Source organism: Simochromis diagramma, unplaced genomic scaffold, assembly GCF_900408965.1.
Source record: "Simochromis diagramma unplaced genomic scaffold, fSimDia1.1 OVJJ01000361.1, whole genome shotgun sequence".
NCBI lineage: Eukaryota > Metazoa > Chordata > Actinopteri > Cichliformes > Cichlidae > Simochromis > Simochromis diagramma.
This window is the reverse complement of record NW_024386860.1, coordinates 91,410-104,445: the sequence shown is the minus strand read 5'-3', so window position 1 is coordinate 104,445 and position 13,036 is coordinate 91,410. Positions and strand designations below refer to the sequence as shown.

Below are 13,036 nucleotides of genomic sequence, written 5' to 3'. Positions count from 1 at the left end.
TGCGGGTCAGAGTGCCGAAAGGTCAGTTCCACTGAATGCTGAATGTGAGTACCATGTGATATATTCAATGTGCAATATATTTCATGTACTGAACTTAATGTGAAATGAAAACTCTTTATATCTCAGGCTCCATTTTGCCATTGAATATTAGCTCTACATCAGATCAAACACAAGAAGTGAACATCAGCATGAGGGCAAAGAGTAAGTATAAATAGTAATTATCTTTATTTAACCGCTCACTTTAAGGGCCAAACCAAAATGTTAGGAAATCTAAATGAGGGAAACTGCTCACTGGAGATTGATGACATCAAGCCCTTTGACAACGGACCCTTCTGTATCTATGCAGAGAAAGGACATGAGACAGGGAGTCCCACTGTAGATCACTGAAATGTGACAAACACATTGCTTTCTAAGTATCAAGTATAATCTTCTTTGTGTTTGTCATGCTCAGCTTCTCCAGAAAAACCAGTGATGACCCCCGTTCCAAAAGAAGTTGATGCTGGTTCAACTATAACTGTTTCGTGTTCTGTTACACACACATGTTCATCACATCCTCCGGTGTTCTCATGGAGTGTCTCTCACCTCACCAGTCACCTCTCAGAGATCATGATGTCACGAGGCACCTGGCAGACAACTTCCACAATCACTTTTATTGTTCCTGAAGGAGATGGAGTCAGAAACCTCACCTGTAACGCTATCTTTTGGCGTAACAGGGAACAAGCCCACACAGTCAGCTTAAATGTGAAGGGTTAGCAGACACACTTTATCTCTACTCTATATGTTATCGAAGTATTTCTTCTGTTGAATTGTGTTTATTAACCTCAAATGTATCTACATCACCAGGATCACTGATGTACAAGTTTAAATGTTCTGCTTCAATGGCCTTTCCAGTCTCATTTGTGGCTCTCATCATAATCACCTTAGCTGCAGTGTTTGCAGTGTTCATCTGGAGGAAAAGGTTGAGGAAATATTACATAAATTTATGCCATATCATATTTCTGATAGTGATTATAACTGTCTGTGTAATGATGTTACCATCTGTTGACTCTGAAGATGAAAATGTTTTTTTTCTCCTCCAGCCAAATATAGGAAACACACAAATGAATCACTGAAACCACCACCTCGACCAGAAAAAAGGTACGTTTTTTGGGAAAAAAAAAAAAAAGGAAATAATAATGACATAATTTAGTCATGAGCACTTGATACTGAGCAAAGACCTCTCATCACAACTGAATACAGGATTTGGCAGAAAAGTGTCTACACTTTAAAGATGTTCTGAAATGATTCAAAAGAATCTAAAAGCATCCAGAGCCTGCTTCAACAACATATCCATATTAATTAAATATAAATAAGTTTTATCAGTCATATCATATCTGACACAGAAGAATGGAGCTATGATGGCCGAAATGAGCTCCATGAGCAACATGATAAAAAAAAGTTGATGGTTGCAATGGTTGTTTTATACACCTGATGTCTATAAATTTGATGTTTGAGCTAATATTTGTAAAAGCATGGCAGAAAAATTGTGTTTCTGATTTCTTGATAATTCTTGTTATTTCTTTCTTTTTTTTAATGTCTCCACCAAAACAACCCTGTAAATATTTCTCCCTGTAATTTCACAGAAGATCACTTTGGGATAGATTATCCAGGTAACCATTTTCAAGGATTCCTTCTTGACTGTTCTCTTCATGGTATCATGTCATATGAAATAAATTGACTCATGTGATTTATTGTGTATAGACGGTGCCTTGCATTTAAAAAAAAAAATCAGACTCTTAATTATCTCACAAAACATTTAGGAGATACCCAGATGACAGAGACAGACCATCAAGGCCAGAAAAAAGGTATATCAACAGTGTTTGTTTTGCAAACTGAACAAACACAGTAGAAACAAACCAACAAACAATGCTTTGCTGTCAAAATAGGAGGTCCATTTGGAGACAATATTCCCGTTAAAGAAAACAAAGTAAGCCTTAATTTCTAAACCTGATATAAATCTTTAATTGGAAATATCCTGTTGATTGTACTCTTAATAGAAAAGAAGAGGATCACATGGCATGGCAACATGAGAGGAAGCCCAGGTGCTGTTGGATTTAGATTGTACAATTTTTTACTCTTAAAGTTGTTTCTCCTTCTTTTTCTTAAGTAAAACTGCAGAAATGTCCTAAAGACCTATATGGCCTCTAACCACCTGCATTGAAATTCAGATAAAACTGAGGCTATTGAACACGGCCCTAAAAATCATAGAAATATTGTATCTAATCAGATGCTTAATCTGGATGGCATTACGTTGACGTTCAGTAACACTGTGAGGAACCTTGGAGTTGTTTTTGAAGCAGATATTTCCTTCAATGTAGAAATTTTAAAAAATTTGTAGGACAGCTTTATTGTATTTATCTAATATCTCTTAAATTAGAAACACTCTGTCTCAGATAATGAAAAACTAGTTCATGCATATTTTACTGTTAGACTGAAGTAGTGTAATTCATTGCAAACAGGTTCCCTCAAAAGCCTCCCTGTTAATTCCAGAATTAAACTTAAACTCCTTTGTATGCCATACACAGTCTTGAAGAATTAGGCCCCATCTTATCTGAAAAACCTCATAGTACCGTATAACCCCAATAGAGCACTTTGCTTTTAGACTGCGGGCATACTTGTGAGAGCCAGAGTCTTAGCTTTTAGGCCCCTCTTCTGTGGAATCAGCTCCCAGTCTGGATTCAGGAGACACCTTCTCCCTTCTTTTAAGATTAGTCTTAAAAGTTTCCATTTTAATAAAGCATATTGTTAGGGTGGGATTAGATGACCCTGAATCCTTCCCTAATTAAGCTGCAATAGGCCAATAGGACTTCTTTTTCGTTGACCTTTTTTCACTCACTTTATGTTTATATGCCACACTATATTTAATTATTAGTGTTGGAGCTATTTGTTCTTATTTTTTATTATTTTGAAATTAGTTAAAGTTTGTTGTTAGTTTACTTATATTTTGGGACTTATTTACAAGTTTATTTGTCGTATTTTGTTTCAATGTTTGTTTGATGTTACTTTGTTAAATTAGTCAGTAAGAGCTGTAGGGCCATTTTGTTTCTATAAAGAAAGAGACTGGTATAGGACCAGCATGCACTGGGGTGGGCCTATGGGTTTTTTTTTTACCAGAGCAGGAGAAGCAGCAAGAAGTAACAAAAAAATGGATCTTGTTATTGCTTGCCAAACTGGATAAATAAACCATAAAAATGCAACTTTCAAGTTTGGACAGTGGACTTCTTTTGCCTGCGTACGAAATATTATCTCAGTGCAGCAGTGGCTTGTGGACTTTTAATTGTGGGATGTTTGGTTTGTCAAACAAAAGGAATTGCCACTACATAAAGTAAAAAAAAAAAAAAACCCGTGGACAAAGGAATAATCCTTCATTAATGGATATGTTGGATATATGGATTTCAAGGATCACCGTCGAACTCGAATAAAAGTTACTGGATCGTCTGTGAGTACTCCCAACAGATTTGATGTTGAGGCCTGGATCAACATGTCACTCGTTCATCAAAACTGGTGAGTGATAATATTGTTTAAGCCGTAAAGGAAAACGGTGAAGCTATTGGAGTTTAAAGACATTATTTCACTACAAAGACTGATGAACTGAGTTTTGATGTACTAAATTGGTGCATAATTGGATCGCTAATTGAAACATGCCAACGCCCTCTGTGGAAATGTTTGTTCGCTGCAATCAGCACGTAAATGGATGTCATGTTTGTGCTCTATGCTATGGATTCTCAGTGTGCTGTGCATCTTTATAATGTTTGAAATAATCCAAGAGGACAATAAAAATGTCAGATATTAAGAGTAAACAAGAGGATGACACTCAGATGCAAGCAGAGAAAAGAAGCATCAAATTTACACCAAAAGCTTTGGATTGGTATATAAAGACATGCCAAGAAAAGCGGAGTTCAATGTGTAAGAAAGCATCAAAGTATATGGGGAAAATTTCCGCTTTAATGACCTCACATGAGAACGTTAAGGACGTGTCTTCTGAATTTGGGAAGTTTATTAAATGCTATCAAGATGCAAACGCTTTGCAAGAAGTTTGCCACTGCCATAAGATGAAGTGAAAAGGCAAACCGCACATTATCAGTCTAAGGTGACAGCATTCTCTGTTTTTATGGACAAAGTAAAGGTTTGGTTGCAGGAGGCGGGCGAGCCATATACTGAACAAAGCAATACTGTTCTTAATGATCAAGCTGTTGAAAGTTTGGATGAAATAAATCCTGAAGACAGTGTCTCTAATATCTCAAGTGTAAAGCCACCTTCGAAAACATTGTCACAGCAAAGTCGAATTTCATCAACATCTTCCGCACGCATTAAAGCTGCGGCTGACAAGGCAGCGCTCATGGAGCGACTCGCTGCATTAAAGAAAAAATATTCTATTGAAGCGCAAGAGGAGAAACTGAGAAAAGAAAAGAAAAGAAGAAATTATCCTTGGAAACAGAGCTGGCAGCAACCAATGCAAAGCTTCATGTCTTAAAAATAAACTCAGTTTGTAGCTCTGAGCGTTCTGATGGAATGAACTCTTATTTTAAAAGAGGGCACGTACAAGAAGCGCCTAGTTTAAATCCTTGTGCTGATACATTTGTTCCGGCAGAAAGAGATTACTCTGGTACAAATTCTGCATTCTGGATCACAAGTAATCGTACCTAGACAAAGTCAAAACCAACATCAGGTGGATGATTCAGCTCAAGTGACGCAGCAAACACAGCCTCAGTCTCCTACTTTGACTGAGAATTGCACGAAGGAGATTGTCAATATTATGCAAAAACAAAATGACATCACTACTTTGCTTGTAAAACAAAATTTATCTTCTGTCCTCCCAGCCAGAAACATCCCTATGTTTGATGGAGACCCTTTACAGTACAGATCATTTATGAATGCCTTTGAAAATGGAGTGGAAGCTAAAACTGATAACTGGAGCGACTGTTTGCATTTTTTAGAGCAGTTCACTAGGGGGCAGCCTAAAGACTTGGTGCATGGTTGTCAGCATTTACCTCCTGAGCAGGGCTATTCCACAGCCAAATATCTTCTTGAAGAACATTTTGGGAATGAAAATAAAATTGCCTCTGCATATATGGAGAGGATTGTGAGTTTGGCACCTATTAATGTGTATTTACTCACTCTCAAATACACACATAGGACCAATTTACTAAGATGTCAATTATAAGATTTAGATATGTTCTTGCTATTGGAAGACTTTTTCACAGACTTTGTACAAGGGAGGTGGCAGATTAAAGGCATGCTTATGGTCAGAGGCAGTGAAACAGTTCTTGCACACAGCCTCACTGAGAAATGTCTAGAAGAGTTCAGACCTGCAGTCGATGTGTGACACGTGCTTTAGTAAAACCTAAGTTCTAATTAGTGTAATGAGACCTGGAGTAATAATATAAAAAAATATGAATTATGAATTGCCTACAGTGGAGTGCTTGCATGTTGATATTTTTCTCTTATTATTGTGTTTGCGCTATTACTATTGCTACTCCATCTTACACATGTTTTAAAAGCTCTTTCTGTACTTTCCTCTTCATTACTCTTTCTCCCTCTAACACACATATACACTGACAACACAAATTCATGGATGTTCATCTAACCTCTCTCCTCCTGAAGCACACTGTCTTCATGTAGCAATAAAGATTACATTTAATTAAACATAGTGTTATAAATAGTAACTTTTCTAAAGGAGGCTGGTTGGCATAAGATGTGCCAAGACAGCTAAATGAGTCTTTGCCATCCCCAGTAGACAATCAGTGGCCCCATCAGACTTTCAGGTAGCAGTGGTACAGTTTGGTCCAATTGGAGCTCAAAAGGATGCCTGCCAGCTCTAACTGGACCAAAGAAGTAAACTGAACAACAAGCAGTGTCAATGTCCTCAATACACCTTGCAAACCTAGAGCACTTATCCTCGATCCTAGGAGAAGAACTCAGTTCCCAAAAAGAAACTTCCACAGTTTAAATGAAAAACGTCAAAAGAAATACAGCAACAGTGAAGGTGGAAGGTGGAAAAAAAAGCTAACTGAATCATACCTTTGTTCACTTATTTTTCAGACAATTTATTTAATATCTTTTTGTTGCTATATATAGACACTTTTGAAAATTGATTTTCCACAAATTGCTTTATTTGCAAGATTATTAAGTCTTAAATGTGAAATGCACAAAATCTGGTACTTTAGAATAATGCAATTGGTGATTTTTAATAGTGATTAATTTATTTTCCTAGCACTATTCTAAACTGTCTGTACAATACATGAAATACAGCAATAAGAGTCGCAGAGCTGGCTATTCTTCAGATAATTCACGAATATTGCAGAATGTTTCAGGTTTATCTATCAGGTGCTCAGTAAATTCCATCCCTGAGAAGATTTTTTTTAAATTGGGAACCTGAAGAAATACTTTTTGCAAATTAATATCCATTCTCCATAATCAAAACAAAAGAAACTGTATTCTGTATGTGGTTCCTTTGATCGATATTGATTGCATTCAATCTTGCATGTTTCTATTTAGCCAACAGATCAAAGTGTGGAAGGAGAGTGTTAATCTCCCATGTGTATATTGATAGTTAGAATTGTTATACTTGTAGTTGTCATGTCGTATTTTCATTTCTAATTTGGTTGTAGTACCAATGATCTCTGAGCTTACTTTTTTGGGGGGGGGCTGGAATGCACACACTACATTAGTGCATGCTTGTAGAGCACAACTCTTGGGTGTGTATTTCATGATAATATGGTTGTACTCACCTTTCTTCTCACGTGTTTGATGAGCGCAAGGGCTGGGTGAGCATAATGTAAGACTCTGTTCAGTTTGAGATACAGTTTGATACACCCTTTCATATGTGGGTTGATACAGCACCTTAATGATGCAATTTGGTGTAAAATTAGTGTGACAGTTTCTGTCACAGTTGCGTTTTCTTGTGCTTTTTTTTTTTTAGCTTTATGGATCCCATGTAATGATTTGTTGTTAGGACAGTGTTATACCTGAATAAATTGAATATTCAGCAGTTTAGTTCATTCGATTTTTCTTGGTGTACATCTTTAGTACCCCATGTTTAGCCTGCCGCAGGTGTTGGTTATGGAGCAGCTGCAATAGCACTGTAGACTTTAAGCCGTATTTAAGATTTGTCTTCATATCAAGATCTTATTGAAGGGATGTGTATGAATCAGCCGCATTTTATTTTATAGTTATACATAAATGAAATATAACTTTAAAGTAATTTATTAATTGCATCAGTGTTTTACATCGGCGATCATAAAAGGCAATTTGTTACAAGCGAACATTTACAGGCAATATTAAAAAAAAACAAAAAACAGATTTGGAACATTTTGACGAAGGACACAAATATTAAATATATTTAGTCATTTTTCGCACTAAACTTTAAATCATCTTTGGGTTCTGGAGAAACGGCTGGAAGCAGTTTGAACATGAGAAAAAAAATTAAGACAACAGATTAGCAGAGATTAGCAATGCCACCAAGAGCAGAAAACTTGCACTTGTACTGCTGGTGCTGTTGCAGAAGTCACCCTGGCAGCAGTTAAGTTCTCGAATGACTCCTTTCTCAAATACAGTTTTTGGTTTTTGGCAAAAAAACTTGGAGATGCAGCCCTTTGCAGTTGCCTGTGCCCCTTCTGAATTCACTGAGGAAATTAAAAGATTTTTACTACACTGCACTTTTTAACAGAGGAATCTCTGAATATTCTTATGAACAAAGGATAAAGAAACCTGTTACCTGTTGCTGAGAAGCAGAAGTCCTCATTTTTGTAGCAGTGATGTGTTTTTTTGCAATTTTGTTGATCACAGTAGAAACACTTTTTTCCATTCAGAGAGAGGATATTGCCAACTGTGAAATATAAAAGTAAATGTAATAATTAGAGAAGAAAGATTATGGAAATTGGATTATGAGGTTGAAGCCTTAATTCCTTTTTCAAAGTTAATTCATCAAGTAGGTTTTTCCCAGCTCGTTAACAGGTTTAACAGCAAATATTACTAATATACAAAATACAGGGACTCATCTCTTATTCATTTTGGACACTTTTTGCTCATGGAACAATGCCAGTTCAAACAATAACATCCAAATACTGAGAAACACAATGAAAGTTACCAGAGATTTCTGTGTTGCAAAGGTCAGAACTGCAACACTTGGTGGTGAAAAAGTTCCTGCCGACTCCAGTGCTGAAAGAGCCCTCATCACAAAATCCAGCACAAGTTTTCACTGTGACATCAACTTTTGAACTACCTGCAGCCAAAGTGTAGCCATTGTAAATTGGGCTAGTGCAAAGCTGATTAAAACAAGAACTATAAAATACTATACCTGCATATGTAATCTGTCTGATTGAAGCACACTGAGTACTGAAAGAACATTCTGTTGTCTTATTGCAGTTTTCAGAGGATTCCCCTATGCAATCATAACATTTCAGTGCACAGGCTGACAAAACACAAGATATGAAAAAATAAAGTGAAGTTAAATCAGTGTTTCTTTCAACATTTGTACAAAGCATGAACATATTCTTAAACATTCAGGCTAATTTTAGACAATAACAATTTGACAAGTATTTGAAAATAGGTCTAAAGTATATGTGTTTTAACAACATCTGGGAAAAAACACAGCAAGCAGATGGGGGAGAGAGGAAATAAAAGAGCACAAAGAGAGGCAAACAAGAAAAAAATGGAGATCCAAAATGTAATTATTGCTGATGATTAAATGCAACAGTGGTATACAAATGCAGAGAGTGAAAAGATGCCACTGAAGAAGTGCTTCATGGAACATCCTATAGTCTAAGCCTACATAACTAAGGGATCGTTGATGGTCATCTGATCCAGCCCTACCTATCAGAATCCAAATCAGTAACAATCTGCACTTTGTGAAACATGGCTGCTAGCAAACTTCAATGATTTGCAATCCATGTCATTTGTGCAAAACTAGAAACATCTTGTCTCAGAGTGAAGCTGAGAAACTAGTTGTCTTGTCATAAATTCATCATTTATTACTCTTTGGCTTTTTCAGCTGGTAATTCATTAGTTTCAGGTTGTCTTAAAAACTCCATGAAAAGCCTTCTCTCATACTGGCTTTTCTTCATTAGCCCCTTGTTAAATCCAAAATTGAATTTGAAATTTTTCTCATCACATACAATGTCTTGAATAATTAGCCCCCATCTTTTACTAAAGGTCGCCTTGCTCTCAGACTGCTGTTTTAATTGTCGTTTGTGTTGTGTTACAACGGGAGGAAGCCTTAGGTTTTTAGGACTTTTGTTTTGTTGAAACAGTTCCTAGTTTTGATTCAAAAGACAAATACACTATCTGCGTTTAAGATTGAGGAACAAAATTTTCCTTTTTGCTAAAGCATATAGTTGAGATTGGATCAGGGGTCCTAAATCCTCCCTTAGTTATACTGCAATAGGCCTATTTCTTAGTATTTCTTATTTACTCACAATGTGTTTATGCACCATTCTATATTTAATCATTACTCATTGTTCATTTCTGGCTCTCTTCCACAGTGTGTCAATGTCCTGTGTTTCTCCCTTGACCCCAAACCTGTCAGGTAACTCAGATGGAAGCCTTGCCTGAGCCTGGTTCTGCCTAAGGGTCTTCCTGTTCAAAGGAAGTTGTTTTTACAACTGTCACCAAGTGCTTGCTCAAAGGTGGTCGTTTGGTTGTTGTAGTTTGTCTTTATTGTTGTAGAAATAAGCTGCCTTGAGGTCACTGTTGTTGTGGCGCTATATAAATGAATTGAATTAAATTGAATTTAAATAACAGATTTTGCTAATGCTAAATAACGTTTTTGCTAGCTAAGCACCTTGACCACCAGCATGTGTGATGTAGAAAATATGGGATGTGTAAAAGTTTATAATAAAATAACTCCTTTAGGACATTAGCAAGTGTAAGGGCAAGAAATGTGTGATTGTGACAAAAAATAAGACACCTCTCCATAATTGAAATTTCATTATAATAACATTATGTTAAATGCTCTGGTTGTTCAAATATTTTAATTTCTTTAGTGGTTTCAAAATAATGTGTGTCCCAGTCTCCAAACAGACACACTACTTAAAGAGTAGTTATTCCTCCATTGCACCACAAGAGGGGGTATCTCCTAAAATGAGCAAACAAAAAAAATAAAAAAAAATAAAATAAAATAAAAAATAAAATAAATAAATAAATATATACAGTGCCTCGGATCATCTGATCAGGGAGATGAAGTTCAATCATCTCCCTGAGATGATTAAGCTTTAATCAGAGCAACACTGAGCTGGACAGCGGACTTACAGCGTATTACAGAGACATTTATGGGTGTAACAGCAATAAAGGCGATTATGAACTTGACAAATACTCCCACTGTGGAATCGGAATGTGTAAAACAAAAGTTGTCTGTTAGATGACAGCTGACGATGTTTGTTGTTAAACGCCACACTTGATGCGTCCTACCCCCCCCCCCCCCGTCATTCTCGACAAGAAGAGTTTAACTGGTCACAGAGGTGCAATGTTGCACATCCGCAACAGGCAGCTTGAGCAGCTAATGTTGAGCTAGTTAATAGCCCTCATTGTCATCTGTTGTGATTTTATTTTGAAAGAATGCTTCCTGTTATGCGGCGGAGTATACACCAGAGTTCAGTAAACAAAGTCACATTGATGTGAATATTCCGGTAAAGGCCGATGCCCCACTTCTGATTATTCCTCTATCTAGATAATAAGTATCTTCAGTATTCATGCAGATTCTGCTGGAAGACCCATCTCTGCTAACAGCTAACCTTTGAACACGCTGTTGTGAAATGAATGGAAAGATATTGTGATAAGATTCTCTGCTCAAAGTGACCTGCACACAGTTCTAATATGTGGGGAGGTCATTTATCCAAATCCAGGCTTCTACCTTTCTACCTATAAAACCCGGAGAGTAGCCAAATGGCTTTTAGCTAAGCTTTAGCTTCAGCCAAGTGGAAGCTAAATTGTCTAGTCATTCATATGTAAATTGGGTCGTTATCTGGGAATTCTGGAGGGAGGGGAGTGGGGGTGTGTGATTGAGGGCCATCTAAGTTTGCCATCTTAGGGAGAAATCAACACACATGGGTATATGTCCTTTGTTGCTAAGATTTATTGATACACATGTGGTAAATGCAGACTACAGATACCATGGCAGTGCCAGGATTGTGAGTGATTGCTGAAAATGTTGAATTGTTTGTACTCACTCACTTTTTATTATTATTTGTAAATATGTGTACAAATGGTTGGTTTTTTGTACTGTTTTTATCAATAAATCTTAGCAACAAAGGACATATACCCATGTGTGTTGTGTTGCCATGTGTTGCCCTCAATCACACACCCCCACTCCCCTCCCTCCAGAATTCCCAGATAACGACCCAATTTACATATGAATGACTAGACAATTTAGCTTCCACTTGGCTGAAGCTAAAGCTTAGCTAAAAGCCATTTGGCTGCTCTCCGGGTTTTAAAGGTAGAAAATGGCCAAATGGCTATAAGTGGGGGTCTAAGTGTTAAAAAGGCAGGAGCACAATTTTTTTTTTTTATCTCAGAAATGTTAGCCATCAGCACATCACAACTACACAATCAAAAAGGACTTAAATATTCTTACATTTTTCTTGAGTGTTACGAAAAATTTCTCATTTACTAGTCACCTTTAGTTGTCAGCACAGGATTTAAAAACATTAAATTTTCTTGAGGGTCGAGGACGGGTCGAATACTTTTTCATGTCATCCCTGCTTCAAAATTAGGTAAGTAAATGAACTGTATTTGCACAAACCCAAATTAAAACTACAGCTTTTTAACATGTTGATGGCTTTAGACTTACAGACCAATGTTCTCATCTAATCCATCAGAAAACAAACATATATTTCTAACTGGCAGTAAAATGGCAGTATGTGCATTTGTTGTGTCTCTTGAAAGCCCTCCTTTCATCTTGTTACATCTTAATTACAGCTCAATTTATATCAGTAACTTATTAAATTATTATGAAATGAAAAAAAAGTTCACAACTTGTCAATACAGTAATATAAACAAAATAAAAAAGGCCCACCACTAGCTTTAAATGCTATTTTTTTTTATCTTTTGTTCGTTGTAGTAAAAAAAGGTTCTTACTTTATAACATCTCCAAAAGTTGATTCTGTTCATCTGGATGTAGCGTTTTGTGGGAGAAACGTTTCGTCACTCATCCAAGTGATGCTGTGATTGCAGCCATTCCCCAACTCTCTGTGAATGGTACTCATGGACATTGATCAGTGGTCTTTGATCAGTTTTGGTCAGTGGTTGTTGATCAATGGTCATGAGAATTTGCATAATTAAGATTAGGGAACTGACCTCCCAGCCCATTGTTCCTTCAGTGGGCTGGTTTCAGTCATTATGCAAATATACTGTTTATAAGATTGGGGAAACCTGCTGTTAGATGAGACTGAAGAAGTCACTTGGATGAGTGATGAAACGTTTCTCCCACAAAACGCTACGTCCAGATGAACAGAATCAACTTTTTGGAGAGTTACTTTCCTGGATGATTGAGAATGCATCAAGACTTTATAACATAATTTTTGTGTCTATTTCTGGTAACATTTGTTTTTATTTTATGAACATTGAAACAATTACATGAAGGAAACTTCATAATCACTAAAACATTGTTTTAACAAGTAACTTTACACAGTCAAACTTTTTGACTAAACTACATTCTCTATACCTGCAGTAGGAGTGACCTACAGTTGGGTTGTTAGGTGGTATCACCCATTACATTAACAGTGATCATGCATTATACGACAGATGATTGTCATTAAAGCAGGACAGAGGATGAAGTGAAGGAAGGCCAGACAGTAAAACAGGAAGGTGTGAGCCAATGTTCCCTCTAAGCTGCGTACGTGCACAATTGCGCACTGCTGGCACGGTCTCTGCGCACAGAAAATCTGCATTGTGCACAGAAAAAAAAAATCTAACCTGAATTGAAATTAAAATGAATACTTTAACGATTCTGTTTTGCAGTGTTAGTCAGTAAGTGACTGGCTGCTCCCGTATGGGATTTCAA

The 13,036-nt window shown here is 36.8% G+C and overlaps 1 protein-coding gene across 2 annotated transcripts in view; it reads left to right on the top strand.

Moving 5' to 3' along the window:
• Nucleotides 1-2,938, top strand: part of LOC120732093 — a 37,882-nt gene extending 34,944 nt beyond the window's left edge. The window contains exons 18-19 of one of the 2 annotated variants that reach the window (XM_040029433.1): nucleotides 1,926-1,952; nucleotides 2,037-2,937. In XM_040029433.1, the coding sequence (XP_039885367.1) occupies nucleotides 1,926-1,952; nucleotides 2,037-2,097 (88 nt within the window). In that variant the 3' untranslated portion in view covers nucleotides 2,098-2,937. Of the gene's footprint in view, nucleotides 1-1,925 lie in introns of both variants that reach the window. The other variant, XM_040029434.1, reaches the window with a different exon arrangement.
• Nucleotides 2,939-13,036: the final 10,098 nt, after the last annotated feature.